Source organism: Syngnathoides biaculeatus, chromosome 3 (genome assembly GCF_019802595.1).
Source record: "Syngnathoides biaculeatus isolate LvHL_M chromosome 3, ASM1980259v1, whole genome shotgun sequence".
Lineage (NCBI taxonomy): Eukaryota > Metazoa > Chordata > Actinopteri > Syngnathiformes > Syngnathidae > Syngnathoides > Syngnathoides biaculeatus.
Window position 1 is genome coordinate 12,197,736 of NC_084642.1, and position 15,182 is coordinate 12,212,917.

Genomic DNA, 15,182 nt, shown 5'->3' on the forward strand with positions numbered 1-15,182 from the left:
GATAGGTGAAGCGTGAAGTTTCTTTCTGTCGTTAATTTAAATGATTGGTCTGAGGACTGTGGTGACATCATTGGAAACCTATCCATTGGAACTAGTGAAATGAGCAGGTGACTTGTAACTTCTGTTATTGAGTGGAAGACCATCTAATTGTTCTGATTTACTGAATTTATGCAAATCTGTAGAGATGCTTCATATATTTCATAACTATCCATCCATCCATTTTCTTAGCCGCTTATCCTCACAAAGGCCGCGGGGAGTGCTGGAGCCTATCCCGGCTGTCAACCGGCAGGAGGCGGGGTACACCCTGAACTGGTTGCCAGCCGATCGCAGGGCACATGGAGACAGACAAACAGGTGCACTCATAATTGCAGTTCGGGTCAATTCAGAGTGTCCAATTAACATTGCATATTTTTGGGATGTGGGAGGAAACCAGAGTCCCCGGAGAAAACCCGCACAGGCACGGGGAGAACACGCAAACTCCACAATGGCGGGTCCGGATTTAAACCCGGGACCTCAGAACAGTGAGGCCAACGCTTTACAGCTGACCCACTGTTCCGCCTATTTCAAGAACCATTTGACCCGAAAATTATTGTTGGAGGAGGCAATAATCACAAACTCTGAAATCAAATGCATGAACCAAAAAAAAAAAAAATAAAATGTTATAAATCACTTCAGTATTTTCAACTTGGTTTTAAGCTTTATTTTTTACAAACCCAAAGAATCAGATTAGGGAAATTTTGATTTGGTTCTACAATAAATTAGAATGACACGTAAAGTAACACACATAACAGGTTTTGTCATCAGAAACATTAATAATCGCTAGCCGAATTATCACATCCAGGCAGCCTCAACATTTGGCAACATTCAATCGTATATTTTCTTTTCAGTGCCCGAGTAACAGTCTATTGCTTTTGTTCACTCGTCAAACAAGTTCAGACTTACATTTTCAGTGAAACACCGTCAAATGGAAGGTGAAAGAGCAATAGTCTCAAACTCCTCCAATTAGATGTTATTTAAAAACAAAAACGCACTGGAATCATCAGATCCAGAACGCAAAGTGAATTATCAGCGCATACATTCCCTCATGGTTAATGATGCAAACTCAAATCAGAGCAGTATACTCATAGGGGAAATCAGTTTTATGTTGTAAAATGTGAGTTTAACTTCATGTGGATGCTCAATCATTTTTAAAAGAGATGGAAACGCAGCAACATCTTCTGTGATTGGAGGAACGAACACACACAATTGTGGAGCTGCTTTCGTCAGTGTGGTGGAATAAGGACAAGGAACACTTCACTTTGCCACTATGTTGTCTTCTTCTCCAAGCTGAAACCATACACAAAGAGATAGTTACTCTTTGCAGAAATAATGATAATCACTTGAGAGTAAGATAGAATAGGACGGTGTTTAAAAAAAATAAAAATAAAAAAATTAAAAAATTCCGGCTTACTTGTACTTGATAAGGCGACCACCCTGAATCAGCTGTGCGCTCTCATTGGTCAAATGGCAAGCAAACAGCAGCCAGTTGCGTGGTTGGACCTTGTAGGCAAAGCGCATGAAGAGCAGCGAGTAACAACAAAGAGCTGAGAAGAGAAAAAGAAAAGGTTGCTTGCAGCCTCGCTGAAGTTACAGCGGTATAGAGCTCGTGCACGTCATGTCACCGTTTTCACTGCGCCATATTGCCGGTCAAACAGAGCTGCTCGACATTGAACCGGAGGGGAATATTCACAATGGACGAGACAGATATTCAAAGAGGTCATTCTCTAGAATACCATCTAAAAAGACGAGAAACGATCGATGGATTTCGGCAATTAAACGTGATGGATGGTGCCCAACCAAAATACACACACACACACACACGTGTGGCCATCGCTTCATTTCAGGTAGGAATTATCCTTAATCTCAAATTACGAAGTATTTATAATGCCAAATTGACTCATTTGAGAAAAATGTGTATTTAAAAAAGAAAATAAACAGTCTGTCGCAAAGAAGGTTTACGCACGATACGCTTCTGTGTAGGGAGGAGCCGTCTCGCTGTCTTTTTTACCCCCCCAATGATAGTTAATGAATCCAAGTTTGTGTAAAACCAGGGTCATTTATTTAAATTTTGGTATTTGTATTGAAATAAATCAGAGTGGCTCCATCACTATGTGCGATTTATTCTTGATTGAGAACCGAGCCAGCAACAAAGTATTTGTATGCGTCCAAACTTTTCTCTTCTATGTAAATCTCGACGACTTACTCACCAGATAGATGTGTAGATTGAGTTGTCCAAGACAAGCGGAAGCGAATTACCAGTCCAATTTCTGATCAGCAAAAACATCGACTACGGCATTAAATATGGGTCCTCTATGCCAACTGTCTCCCATTTTTCCACGTACCTTCATTTATCACCATCTTCTAATGTTTACACCATCTTCTAAATGTTTACAAACAAAACTCTGGACGTTGTGCTATGAGACATATTTTTGTTTCCTCTCAACAGACTCAGCATTGAACAATGCTTTGTTTGACCGGCACTTCTGGCCAGTGATGTGACTTCGGTGATGTAGGTAAGTATGTCCAGTTCCTGATCGTTTTTTTTTTTTTTTTTTTTTCTCCTGCATGTTTGTCAGTTTTCTAACTAGCTCGGCCCTCGGACTGTTACGTAACAACATTAGCCAGCAGCAATGCCTATATCCAGACGCAGTGAAGTATATAGCTCGGGATTTTAATCATATATGAGTTAAAATCCGTGCTTCCTAAACTCCACCAGTATGTCAAGGGTGCGACTAGAAGAGAAAACACACTGGACAAGGTTGACAGTAAAACCCAGCTGGGCTACAGAGCCAGACCTGCACCACACTGGGTGATCACGCAGCATAGTGGTATAGAGCTCGTGCACGTGATGTCACCATTTTCACAGCGCCGTATTACTGGTCAAACAGAGCTGCTCCACATTGTGGGAGACATTGAACCGGAATAGAATATTCACAATCCCCGAGACTTGTTGTGCTGTTGGTTGTCACAATAGACGAGACGGATACTCAAAGAGATCATTCAAAAATACCATCTGAAAAGACGAGAAAAGATCGATGGATTTCGGCAATTAAATGTGATGGATTGTGCCCAACCAAATACACACGACTGTGTAGCGATCACGTCATAACAGGTAGGAATTATTATTCTCAATCTCAAATTACCAAAAAGTATATATAATGCCAAATTGACTAATTTGAGAACAATGCGTGTTCAAAAAAAAAAAAAAAAAAAAAAGTCTAGCGCAGAGGTTTACAACGGTTAAGTGTGGCCGCAATCACTTCCATGTAGACGACTCTGTCCTCTTTTTTTTTTTTTTCCCCCAATCATAGTTAATGAATGAAAGTTTGTGTAAAACCAGGGGTCATTTATTTAAATATTAGTATTTTTATTGAATACTAGCTGATGGATTCCGGCAAAGGTTAACGTGTCGCCGAACACACTTCCGCGTTCATGAGCTGTCAAAACCGTCACTATGCGGGATTTATTCCTGATGAGAACAGATCCAGCAACAAAGTATTTGTATGCATCCAGACTTTTATACGCTTTCAAACTTTTCCGTGTAAATTTCGACGACTTACTCACCAGATGCACGTGTATATCCAGTTGTCCAATACATGCGGAAGCAAATTAACATGGCGAAAAAACATCGATTTCGGCATTAAATATGGGTCCTCTATGCCGAGTTTATCGAATTTTTCCACGTACCGTCGTTTATTTTCGCCTTCTAAATGTCCGACAGTATCGGAAAAGACTCAGGGCGTCGTGCTACAAGACATATTTCCGTGTCGTCTCCAACCGACTTAGCATTGAGGAATGCTTAGCTTGACGGGCAATATGGCAACGTAAACAAAAGTCATGTGATTTTATGACGTAGGTGCTCGAGCTCTATGACTAAAGAATGCTTGAGAGTGTGTGTGCATGAGTCTCACCGAAGGTCATCCTGCCACTGATGATCTCTGGGCTCTTTTTCATGTCACTGAAGGCGGCTATAGGGAGACCCCAGTTTGCTACTGGACCCCAAAAATGCTGTAAACACGCACAAAACGAGCCAATTAAAAATATCATGTCAAACCCATCAAATGCTTCTAGACCAGTAACAATATTTTTTCTAAGGATCTATGATAAAAAAACAGTATAATTTTAAGAGCAATCGAATTACAAAAAGCTAATTTTTGTAATACAAATACTTAAAATAAAGTAAAATGACAATGATTATACTCTGATGTTGGACAGACAAATAAATAATTCTCAAACACTAAGGCCGAAAAACAAAGACTTACTGTGCTGGTGAGTGTTTTTCAATATTCAAGGCCACATGGAAGAGAGAGGGGGAAAAAAATATGTCATACAAATGGGTTATAGGTTGGTCAGAGTATGTACTGCATCAAGAACCTGTAGTCCATGTCTGGTTGTACATATGAATCACACACCTACTAGCTATATGGTTGATAGTGAAACAGTCCAAAGTTCTGATTTCAAAAATAACTGCATGTCCTTGAATTTTTCCTCTATATTTTAGAGGTTTAAGTCAGCATTTTTTTTTTTATTTTTGGCCACAAAACTGTCGTCAGTGTTGAAATAAGGGTGAGCAAATAAATGCCAAAAAGTCATCTACATGTGTAAGAAATTGCACTTTGGAATGAGAGGGTCACGTTCAGGGCCCAATGCAAATAAAAATGTAAAACTGCAACGACATTGGTGGCTTAATATATGAGTTCCAGTTGTTGTGTGACCAGAATGGTGACTAAAAAAAAAAACTGCTCTCTCATATCATCTTTCAAATCAAAGCAAATAAAAAAAAAAAAAGTCAAGAAACGGTGCCACTATAGCATGATAGTCTTAATTGGGTTTACGGATAATTATACAGTCGCTATGCCCTTGAGCAAGGCACCAACAACCCCGCTACAAAGCCCAAGAGGTACAGCACTGTTTGCCTGCCGAGTATAATTTGGTTCTGTGTATGGTGTACAACAAAAAAATACACCAGAGTTGGGAGTTGAATTTCCTCTTGAGGGATTAATAAAGAGAATGTTACATTTTCGCATTTCAAAACCTAAGCCTCATGTCATGCTACATTCAAGCAAGATGTAGTTCTAATCTAGGTTTAAGACATTTAAATGTTGCGTTTAAATGAAGAGTGAGAAACAAGTTGATCCACTTTGTTATATACTAACTTCAAAGTGGATAAACCCGAGGTGGTTCGTCGTCCTTCAATAAAAAAAATAGTAAAGACATTTTTGCAGTTCCCAGACAATCATTTTCAGGTTCAAATACAACAGTCTGTTAAAAAAAAAAAAAAAAACAGCTGGCTGTCACTTGAAAGCGACTATTAACAGCTAGCTCGCTACATTAGCACATTTGTTCACAGCAGCTTTTGTTACATACCTCATCAAATAGTCTCTGAATTCTTTGCTCTTGAGGTGGTCTATCGCTTTTCGTGCAATTGTCCCAGCCATGATTTAACGCTCGGCTTCTGTCTATGATGACCGATAAATGATGAAATTTGCTTTGAAGGGCAACGAACTAACTAACTAACTACCAGAGGACACCCGGTCAAATTTCCAACCAACCACGTCCACGGCAGTCTTCTTCCTTTTTTTTTTTGTACTGGTGGTTTGCAAGTGACGTTTGATTTCTGTAGCGCCACCTACTGCCCAAGCGTGTACCCAACCACAACAGCAAACAACAGTTTAGCTTTGCGACACAATCGCAAAAAGGACGTCTTAACGGCAGGAAACTGCTTTGTCAGCAGGGCAGATACGACACGTCCCTTTCCCCTTTGAGGTGCGTGCCTACGGCGAGGCTAAGCTAGTCGGGGCAAAGTGTTCCGTGTTTGTAGACGACTCGAAAACGAAAAATAAGAATGCCTGCCCATTGTGCGGCGTACGGTTGCACGCGACGTCGTACAGCCGAAACAAAGACTGCGGGAATAACCTTTCATAAGTAAGACTTTTATTGTGTGTGTGTGTGTGTGTGGGGGGGGTCTTTTCTCATGATAAATTTGACTGACAGCTCGCAGTCTATGAGAGCCTTGTTAACTGGGACCCTCGTAATTGCAATGATGTAAATCCAAAGCATTGACGTCGGTGTGTCAATTTGTTCAGCTTTTATTTTTGAATTGACCTCGTCCCTTCGAGTACAGGCTGGCGGCCTGACCGCAGTCTCCCAACTAAGCTACAAGCAAAACTAATGCGAGCTAGCAACTTGAACGCTAAAATACCAGATGATTAACTCGTTGACTGCCGGCTCTTTTCAAAACAATGGGTCCAGTCGAGAAATCCAATCTGGCGCCCCTAACTCCAGAGTTGAGAATGCGAGGGTTCCGAAAGGCAGAGCGTGTTTCGTTGTTGTTATTCTTTTTTTTTTTTGGTAATTCAAGAACGACCGCCTTTTTTTTTTGAGCTGCGTCTTTGCGTCCATGCTCTTCCTGCCCAACACTCTGACGCAACGTCTCCGGGTGCGTCAGAGCGTCCCATGTGCGCTCGGGTGCTCTGAGCCTCTCAAAAACCGAAAAGCACATTACGAAAATGATCGGAGGTTCCGGACGGTTCGGAGTGAGAATTCCCCTTATTGCCAGCCATTTTTGAGCTGCCGATGTGACCTTTTTTTTTTTTTTTTTTTTTTTTAAATTAAACTGTTAAAAAACGACCACATAAACGACCAAAATAAACATTACTACTTTCACCCCACAAAAAAAAAAGAAAAAAACAAGCTCTTCCCGTTATTTATTAATCAGAACATGGGATGGTTTAATCAAACATGCCTTTCATTTTCAGCAAACAGATGAGTTATTTGTGAGAAGAAATGTAAAACAGAACAATGACGTAGACGGTAATATTTCCTGCCTTGTGGCACACACTATAAAACAACAAAAACAAGACTGAGAAAGGGGTAATAACAGCCAAACAATTTGGTTCCAGATGTACAAAAGTTAGGCGGCACGGTGCATCAGCTGGTAAAGCGTTGGCCTCACAGTTCTGAGGACCCAGGTAGTTTGCATGTTCTCCTCGTACCTGTGTGGGTTTCCTCCCACATCCCAAAAACATGCAACGTTGATTGGACGCTCTAAATTGCCCCTACATGTGATTGTGAGTGCGACTGTTTGTCTCCATGCGATTGGCTGGCAACCAATTCAGGGTGTACCCTGCCTCTTGGCTGATGACAGATGGGATAGGCTCCAGCACTCCCCGTGACCCTCGTGAGGATAAGGGACAAAGAAAATGGATGGATGGATGTACAAAAGTTGACCACCGTGGGCTATTCTGAACACCTCATTCACTTTTTCCTTGATCGCAAAACACTTCTGTGACTTGATGTGACTCAGTCTTTTTCTTGCATAGAGTACATACATATATTGTACAGTTGAATGTTTTAGTTGCCTAATCTAGTGTGACTTCCTCTGTGTTTGTGTTTCTCTCCACAAATCGAGATTCACCCCCAAAATCAGATGAAATCAAAGGTGGCTGGAACGCATTAATGTAATCCCCATTCATTTCAATGGACAGTAATGCTTTCTGACAAGTGTTTTGAGTTTTGAGCGTGATCAAGGAACTAATTAAACTCATTTTCTCAAGGCACCGCTATACAATAAATCCGGATTACCATCTACGACAAATTCTACCTCCAAACTGACAAACCTCTTGAGTCTTCTGTGTGACTAACATTGTTCATGAGCTAGCAAAGACATTTTACACACAATATCACATGCCGAGAAATTTTTCGTGGCTCACTCCTTGTACTGCTAAATAAAGGGTTTAGGGGCAATTCTCACGGACTGCTCTGAAATCCTTAAAATGTTAGTAAACAAGGTTATAATTATCAAATTAATGAGACTTGGTCGCCAGTGTAATTGCTAATTAGGTTCTTTCTCCTTAATTTATGACCATGATTTATTTTCAAATATGTTGCGTACAGTACAGATTTGTTTACTTCTGTCTACTTTTGCTATCCCATGCAGGTTTCCCAAAGATGAGGAGATGAGGAGAGAATGGGAAAAAGCTCTGAGGAGAAAGGATTTCAGCGCGACGGATGAGACCGTGCTCTGCAGTCAACATTTTATGGAAGCTGATTTTGACAGGACGGGGCAGATTTGCCGGATTAGAACTGGCGTCGTTCCGTCAGTGTTTGACTTCCCGGATCGTCCCAAAAGAGTAGGTGCATCATTTACAAGGGTGGAGCAACTCGTTTTTGGAGTTTTGTTCTTTTCGTGACAATTTGGACCTTTTTCTGTTACTTGGAAGATGACAATCTGCAACCCAGTGCGTACTTACAGTGAATAAAATAATTATTTGTACACCCTGCTATAGTGCAAGTTCTCCCACTAAGTAATCATGGAGGGGTCTGAAATTTTCATCGTAGGCGCATGTCCACTGTGAGAGAGATAATCTAAAGAAAAAAAAAAATTCAGAAATCACAATGTATGATTTTTATTTTTTTTTTTACGATTTATTTGTGTGATACAGTTGCAAATAAGTATTTGAACACCTGAGAAAATCAATGTTAATATTTGGTACAGTAGCCTTTGTTTGCAATTACAGAGGTCAAACGTTTCCTGTAGTTGTTCACCAGGTTTGCACACACTGCAGGAGGGATTTTGGCCCACTCCTCCACACAGATCTTCTCTAGCTGATTCCTCACTTTTCTAAGGATCATTCAGGCCCCACGAGGTGATATTTTGCATGGGGCTCCACTCCGATTGAGATTGACTGTCATGTTGAGCTTCTTCCATTTTCTAATGATTGCTCCATCAGTGGATCTTTTTTCACCAAGCTGCTTGGCAATTTCTCCCAGGGTTCGCACGCGGCCCTAAAAGTCCCTAAAAACCCCTAAATTTTCGAAGGTGCATTTAGGGGCTCTTAAAAGTCCTTAAAATCCGCGAAAACCGGTCAAGCCCCTAAAAAGGCCATAAATTAAAAAATAAATCAAAGGGGGGACCTCTACCGCCAAAATTCTCCCTAAAAAATAAATTAATCTTTTATTTAAAAAAAAATAGCGATCCGTCTGGCGTCCAAATCAGCCGGAAATTGTCAACGGAAGTCACCGTGTTGACAACTAGTCGCCATCTTGTCGATATTCCATTGTTTGTTTCCGTGAGTAGGCATTTCACTTCGTCTTCGTTATGACGTAGCGTAGTTCTTTCATTGATCCAACTTGTATCACGGGGAAGTGCATTTTTCAAGAAGCTTGGGTTGAAAGTAAGGAGTTTGGGAGCTGGGTTCGTTGAGATGCAAAAGATCGGCACATTTTTTACTGCCATCTGTGCAAGCAGAGTTACCAGCTTGAAAAGATGGACGTCAAAGCGCTGGAGTCGCACCGGAAAAACAGGAGACACGCTGATTTGGCGAAGACTCTCTCATCTTCCGTTGGTATGAATCTGTTTCTAAAATATCAAGATAGTGAAGCATCAACTTCAGGCAGTGGTACTAGCAGTGCATGCGCACTAGGGATCGCAAAAAACCACTTACTTTCATAACCGGTTTTAACCAAACAGCTGTAGCAAAAAACGATTAACCGTTTTTAAAACCGGTACCATAGTGGTGTTTACATAATTCACCCGCGGGACCTCGAGTTGTTGACTGTTTTTGTTGTTGCTCTTCCGGAGTGACGAGTCACAGAGTTCCCCCCGTTATGCGAATAGTGATTTGATGTCTGCCAATAAAACAAGTTTTGTTCCTGTGTCCGACACTCCGCCTCCGACTCCTTTTCTCCGGCGCTACACCATCGATCGTTAATTTACTCTGCGGTAATGGGGTAGTTTGTATACAATATTGACAAACAAGCTTGTTGAATGTGGCTTTCAACAACGCACTCGTGTAAGTTAAATTTTTATTTTTTTTTGTAAAAATGTTTTAATGTTGACATTCTTCTTTCGGACTTTCAGAAAGGGCATGAAAGTATACAGAGCGTTTCCTCGATGCCATGTTTGATGTTTCTTTGATTTAACTGAATGTTCTTTTGAGTCCAACTTTACTCTAACAGCGAAACTTGAAAAAAGTGTAAATGATTTTGAAAAAATAGCGCAATGTGGAGTACCGGACCCGGAAGAAATGATTGGAAATTGTAACCGATGCCGAAAGTCCAATTACGGTTTCGTTTTTTTTAAAAAAAAAAACGAAAACCGGTTACAACCAGTTATTTGTAACCGGTTGTGATCCCTAATGCGCACCTACAGTTCTCCAGCCATCGACTTCAACTAGCCAGAAGTCAGGCTTTATGAACGTAGTTCAATACATGAAGGTGGACTCGTTAAAGGCAGAGATCGTGTGGACTTTAAAAGTGATCTGCAGCCGTTACAATTACAAATCTTGTGAAAATAATTCAAAAGTGTTTGCAGTCATGTTCCCAGACAGTGACATTGCTAAAAACTACCACTGTGGGGAAAGGAAGACTTCGTACTTGGCTACATTTGGCATCGCTGCCCACTTTTCATCTCTACTGCCTCAAAGCCAAAAAAGCCAGAATAGAGACTATTGAGAAGGCTGACAGGCTGTGTGAGGAGGCAGAAGAAAAGAGAAATCTGAGGTTTATCACCGAGGCCAATGCACTCAGAGGCAGAGCAAAGGACAAGAGAGCCACTTTGGCACCTCTGCAGCAACAAATAGAGGAGGCACTGGGTAGGCTCAAGGAGCTAAGAGTCGGGGTGCTGAGACAGACATCAGTAGAAGACATTTGTGTATATAGTTGCAATTGTAGTTAGAATCCGTTTTTCTGTATACTGTTATGTGAAAACGTTGACAATGGTCATATCAATGAGAACTACCACAAGGGGCGACAGGTGATCACTGTCACAGGTACTGAGGTACTGGAACATGTGATGAACCAAGAACGGTTGATGGCACCATTGGGTGAGTCTTCTTTCCTTACTCTTGATTTCCCACGATGGCCCTAAATTTTTTCCGTGTCAGCCCCTAAGAATGCCCCTAAAAAGCCCTTAAATTTTTTGGGTCAGACTGAGTATGAAACCTGTCTCCGTAGCCCTTTCCAGCCAGGTGGAGTTGTCCAATTTTGTCTCTGGTGTCTTTGAACATCTCTTTGGTCTTGGCCATGTTACAAGTTTGAGTCTTACTGATTGGATGGGGTGGACAGGTGTCTTTATGCAGGTCACATAGGTGCATCTGATTCAGGATAATCAGGAGGTGGGCTTTTAAAGACGGACTAACAGGTCTTTGAGGATCAGAATTCTAGCTCATAGACAAGTGTTCAAATACTTATTTGCAGCTGTATCACACAAATAAATCATTAAAAAAATCATACATTGTGATTTCTGGATTTTTCTTTATATATTATCTCTCTCACAGTGGACTGCTAGGGGATACCGAGTACTGTAAGCTTCTCGACCCGGCTAAATGCAAAGGGGTTGCGTCAGGAAGGGCAGCCGGCGTAAAACTGTGCCAAACAAATACGCGTTCATCTAAGATGACACGCTGTGATGACCCCTCACGGGACGAGCCGAAAGGAAAAGAAGACAGTGGACATACACCTACGATGAAAATGCCAGCCTTCTCCATGATTTCTAAATGGAAGAACTTGCAATATAGCAGGGTGTTCAAATACTTTGTGTGGGGGCTGGAACAGATTAATACATTTTCATTTATTTGAATGGGGAAAGATGCTTCAAGATGATTTTGAGTTATGAGCACGGTCCCAGAACGAATTAAACTTGCATCGCAAGACACCAGTTTATATGTACTATAATCCCCCATGGGATTAATATTAAATCGAATCTACATTTCCTTTTTCTTCAGGTTGAGAAAAAAAAGACCCCAAGAACCACAAGAACGTCAATGAAAGCTCAAGAGGGCTTACCATTACCCACCCCTAACAAAACATCCAAAAAGGAATTTCAACTTCATAGCAACCTTGTAAGTATTGGTCTTTGCAAGGCGCCACTCAATATGTATTCCAATGTTGGATTTAAAAAAAAAAAAATTGTTTTTCTTTAGCCTGAAGCAGAAAGGACCAAGTCAACCTTAATGAAAGCGAACAGCTGTCCACCATCAGCCACCCCTCAGAAAGTTACCAAAAAGAAACATCAGCTTAACGTTGAGCGTGTGAGTATTTATTTTTTTTACAGTACTTGTATTTGTAAATCCCCAAAAAGTGAGAAGATTATGGGATGGGTCTCAGTTATTGTACGGTGCTAGCAGCAGGATCTATAGAGCTCGTGCACCTATGTCACCGAAATCACGTGAATGGCCATATTGCCAGTCAAGCAAAGCATTGTTCAATGCTAAGTCGGTTGGAGACAACGCGAAAATACATCTCCCAGAGTTTTGTCTGATACTGTTAAAACATTTAGAAGGTGATAATAAACCAAGGTACGTGGAAAAATTAGAGACACTTGCCATAGAGGACCCATATTTAATGAAGAAGTCGATGTTTTCGCCAATAAGAAATTGGACAGTTAACTTGCTTCCACTTGTCTTGGACAACTGGATCTACACATGGATCTGGTGAGTAAGTCGTCAAGATTTACACAAAAAAGTTTTAAAGCGTAGAAATGTCTGGACGCATACAAATACTTGGTTGCTGGATCTGTTCCCAATTAAGAATAAATCCCACATAGTGACGAAGCCACTGATTTTTTTCCAATACAAATACAAATATTGAAATAAATGACCCCTGGTTTTACACAAACTCCCATTCATTATCTATGATTAGAAGAAAAAGACAGCGAGTCGGCTCGCGTGTTGTGGCCACACGTTAAACTTCGGTAAACCTCTCCGTGACAGACTTTTGAGTCCAATGCAGATTTAAACCATAAAAAAAACGCTGGGATAGGCTTCAGCCCCCCTACACCGAAGCGTATTGCGGCTATACATTAACCTACAAACATCACTGTGACCGATTATTTCCTTTTTTTAAAATACGCGTTGGACTCATTTGAGAACAATGCATATTTAAAAAAAAAAATGTCTGTCGGGTAGAGGTTTCCCAAAGTTTAACATGTGGCCGCAACACGCTTCCGTGTATTTTGGAGATGACTCTCGTTGTTTTTTTTTTAAACGCATTGTTCTCAAATGAGCCAACTTGGCATTATAAATACTTCTTGATTTCTACCTGAAATGAAGCGATCACTACACAGCCGTGTGTATTTGGTCAAGCATCATCCATCACGTTTAATTGCTGAAATCCATCGATCTTTTCTCATGTTTTCAGCTGCTATTCCATACAATTATCTCTTTGAACATTTGTCTCATCTTTTGCAACAACCAACAGCACAACAAGTCTCGGCAATTGTGAATATTCTGCTCCGGTTAAATGTCCCCCACTCTGTCGAGCAGCTCTATTTGTCCAGCAATATTGCGCCGTGAAAATTGTGACGTCACGTGCACGAGCTCTATAACCAACTGACCACATTTGTTTTCCCTTTTTGTACCAGGACCACAACTATTCGCTGCCCAGTTCTCCCGCCGCTCTGAAGGCCAAATTCAGTCAGGCTGCAACCAGAATTTGGAACCTGGAGAAAGAGAAGAGAAATGCGCTGGTGCGAGAACGGAGGGCGATGAAAACTCTAATCGCTGTACTGCACAAGCCCATGTGCAAGTCTTGTGTGTGAGGCTGTAAAATCACCAGCGTTCAGCAAGAACTGCTACCCTTTGACTCTGGAAAAATAGTGGCGCGGTGATTCCCTTTGATAGCTCTGTGCAGGTGGTAAAATGTGCCATTTGCAACATGGTCCGATCAAAAATCATCAGGATTCCGTGGTCACACTTTATTCCAGGAAGTGATCGGGACAATGTGTTTTCACTTGGGGAGCGCAGATGAAATCCATTTTAATACAGAGAACCGCCACTCCCTCTTTATTACTTGCAGGTATGTCTCACTAAATTAGAATATGGTAGAAATTTCATTTGTTCCAGTACTCATACATTATATAGATTCATTAAACATTTGGAAGAATACTTTTCAGAGGTCATCCATCCATTTTCCAAGACACTTATCCTCACAAGAGTCACGGGAGTGCAGGAGCCTTTCTCAGCCAATTTCGGTATTCCTGCCTAATTCCTACATTAAAAAGATAACTTTCAGTATAGTGTCTACAGATGACTTTTGTATTTTCCTTTGCTGTAAGCAATGATCATGAAGTTCATATTTTTAAAAATGTGAACTATTTCACTCTTGTGTGTAGTGGGCCTCTGAAATTAATTTCACTTTTTTAATTGAACCATACGCACACGCAATACCTAAAGATTTTAGCACTATTGCAATGTATTGAGCTGTATCTGTACATTGTTTGCTGTTCTAAAAAAAAAAAAGGCTGGACCACCACGTTGCCACATGTACTCCCTTCGATTTACAAGATGCATGTACAAGGAAGAATTCATGCAAAAAAAAAAAATCATCTTACAGCGTTTCAACACGTCAGATTGTATATTTCCAAGGTGATGCGTTTACTCAGAGACAATTTCATTCTGCCTGTTTCTAACTTGTACAAATGTCAATAAATGTCATTCTATTTTATCTCCAAGGTGTGTTTATTTACGACGTGCGTGCATACATTGTAGTCCCTCGAAATACGTACAAGTGACCTGACTTTCAGGTTTAAAGGTATAAACTGTCCTTCAGCCTCTTTTTTTTTTAAAGGTTTATATTTGTGACTGTAAACTTTGAATACAAACAGTTTGACAGCTTCAAATTAGTAAAATGCTTTTATTTTATGATTGCTGTTCACTAGCTTAATGCTAAGACATAATGGGAAACCCCATAGATGGGCTAATGAGCATGTAGCATATACGTGTTGGTGTTATAACTCTTTAGACATGTAGACATAAAACAACATTCACGGGCATATGCTTCATATTGTTTGAAGGGAAAATAATATTACTGATGAATATGGTTACGTATACCTGCTTAGGCGGCTGGTAAACCGTTGGTCTCACAGTTCTGAGGTCCCGGGTTCAAGCCCGGACCTGCTTGTGTGGAGTTTGCATGTTCTGCCCGTGCCTGCATGGGTTTCCTCCCACATCCCAAAGATATGCAACATTAATTGGACTCTCTAAATTGCCCAGAGGTGTGATTGTGAGTGTGGCTGTTTGTCTCTAGGTGCCCTGCGATTTGCTGGCAACCAGTTCAGCGTGTACCCCGCTTCCTACTCGGTGACAGCTGGGCTAGGCTCCAGCACTCCCTGTGAACCTTGTGAGTATAAGCAGCAAAGAAAA

The 15,182-nt window shown here is 41.0% G+C and overlaps 2 protein-coding genes across 4 annotated transcripts; one reads left to right on the forward strand and one right to left on the reverse strand.

Moving 5' to 3' along the window:
• The first annotated feature begins 218 nt into the window (after positions 1-218).
• Positions 219-14,484, forward strand: LOC133497998 (THAP domain-containing protein 6-like). Of its 3 annotated transcripts, XM_061814332.1 has the most exons (6): positions 219-353; positions 2,486-2,552; positions 7,979-8,171; positions 11,766-11,882; positions 11,964-12,071; positions 13,403-14,484. In XM_061814332.1, exons 3-6 carry the CDS (start codon positions 7,998-8,000, stop codon positions 13,577-13,579), a joined length of 576 nt encoding a protein of 191 aa, XP_061670316.1. In that variant the 5' UTR covers positions 219-353; positions 2,486-2,552; positions 7,979-7,997; the 3' UTR covers positions 13,580-14,484. The 3 variants fall into 3 exon arrangements, with proteins under 3 accessions (XP_061670316.1, XP_061670315.1, XP_061670314.1); XM_061814331.1 differs by lacking the exons at positions 219-353; positions 2,486-2,552 and adding an exon at positions 5,673-5,805; XM_061814330.1 differs by lacking the exons at positions 219-353; positions 2,486-2,552 and adding an exon at positions 5,744-5,964.
• On the reverse strand, positions 686-5,630 carry mpc1 (mitochondrial pyruvate carrier 1). The gene is made up of 4 exons (XM_061814333.1): positions 5,403-5,630; positions 3,951-4,047; positions 1,451-1,583; positions 686-1,326 (listed from the first exon to the last, which is right to left on the reverse strand). Exons 1-4 carry the CDS (start codon positions 5,475-5,477, stop codon positions 1,305-1,307), a joined length of 327 nt encoding a protein of 108 aa, XP_061670317.1. The 5' UTR covers positions 5,478-5,630; the 3' UTR covers positions 686-1,304.
• Positions 14,485-15,182: the final 698 nt, after the last annotated feature.

Bases quoted from the DNA above. Each gene is read 5' to 3' on its own strand.
- mpc1 (XM_061814333.1), bottom strand. From the start codon at position 5,477: ATGGCTGGGACAATTGCACGAAAAGCGATAGACCACCTCAAGAGCAAA. The intron at 4,048-5,402 runs GTAACAAAAGCT...GCGTGTTTACAG, and splicing joins GAGACTATTTGATGAGGTAT to CATTTTTGGGGTCCAGTAGC. The intron at 1,327-1,450 runs GTAAGCCGGAAT...GTATGGTTTCAG, and splicing joins GGTCGCCTTATCAAGTACAA to CTTGGAGAAGAAGACAACAT.
- LOC133497998 (XM_061814330.1), top strand. From the start codon at position 5,885: ATGCCTGCCCATTGTGCGGCGTACGGTTGCACGCGACGTCGTACAGCC. The intron at 5,965-7,978 runs GTAAGACTTTTA...TATCCCATGCAG, and splicing joins GCGGGAATAACCTTTCATAA to GTTTCCCAAAGATGAGGAGA. The intron at 11,883-11,963 runs GTAAGTATTGGT...GTTTTTCTTTAG, and splicing joins TTCAACTTCATAGCAACCTT to CCTGAAGCAGAAAGGACCAA.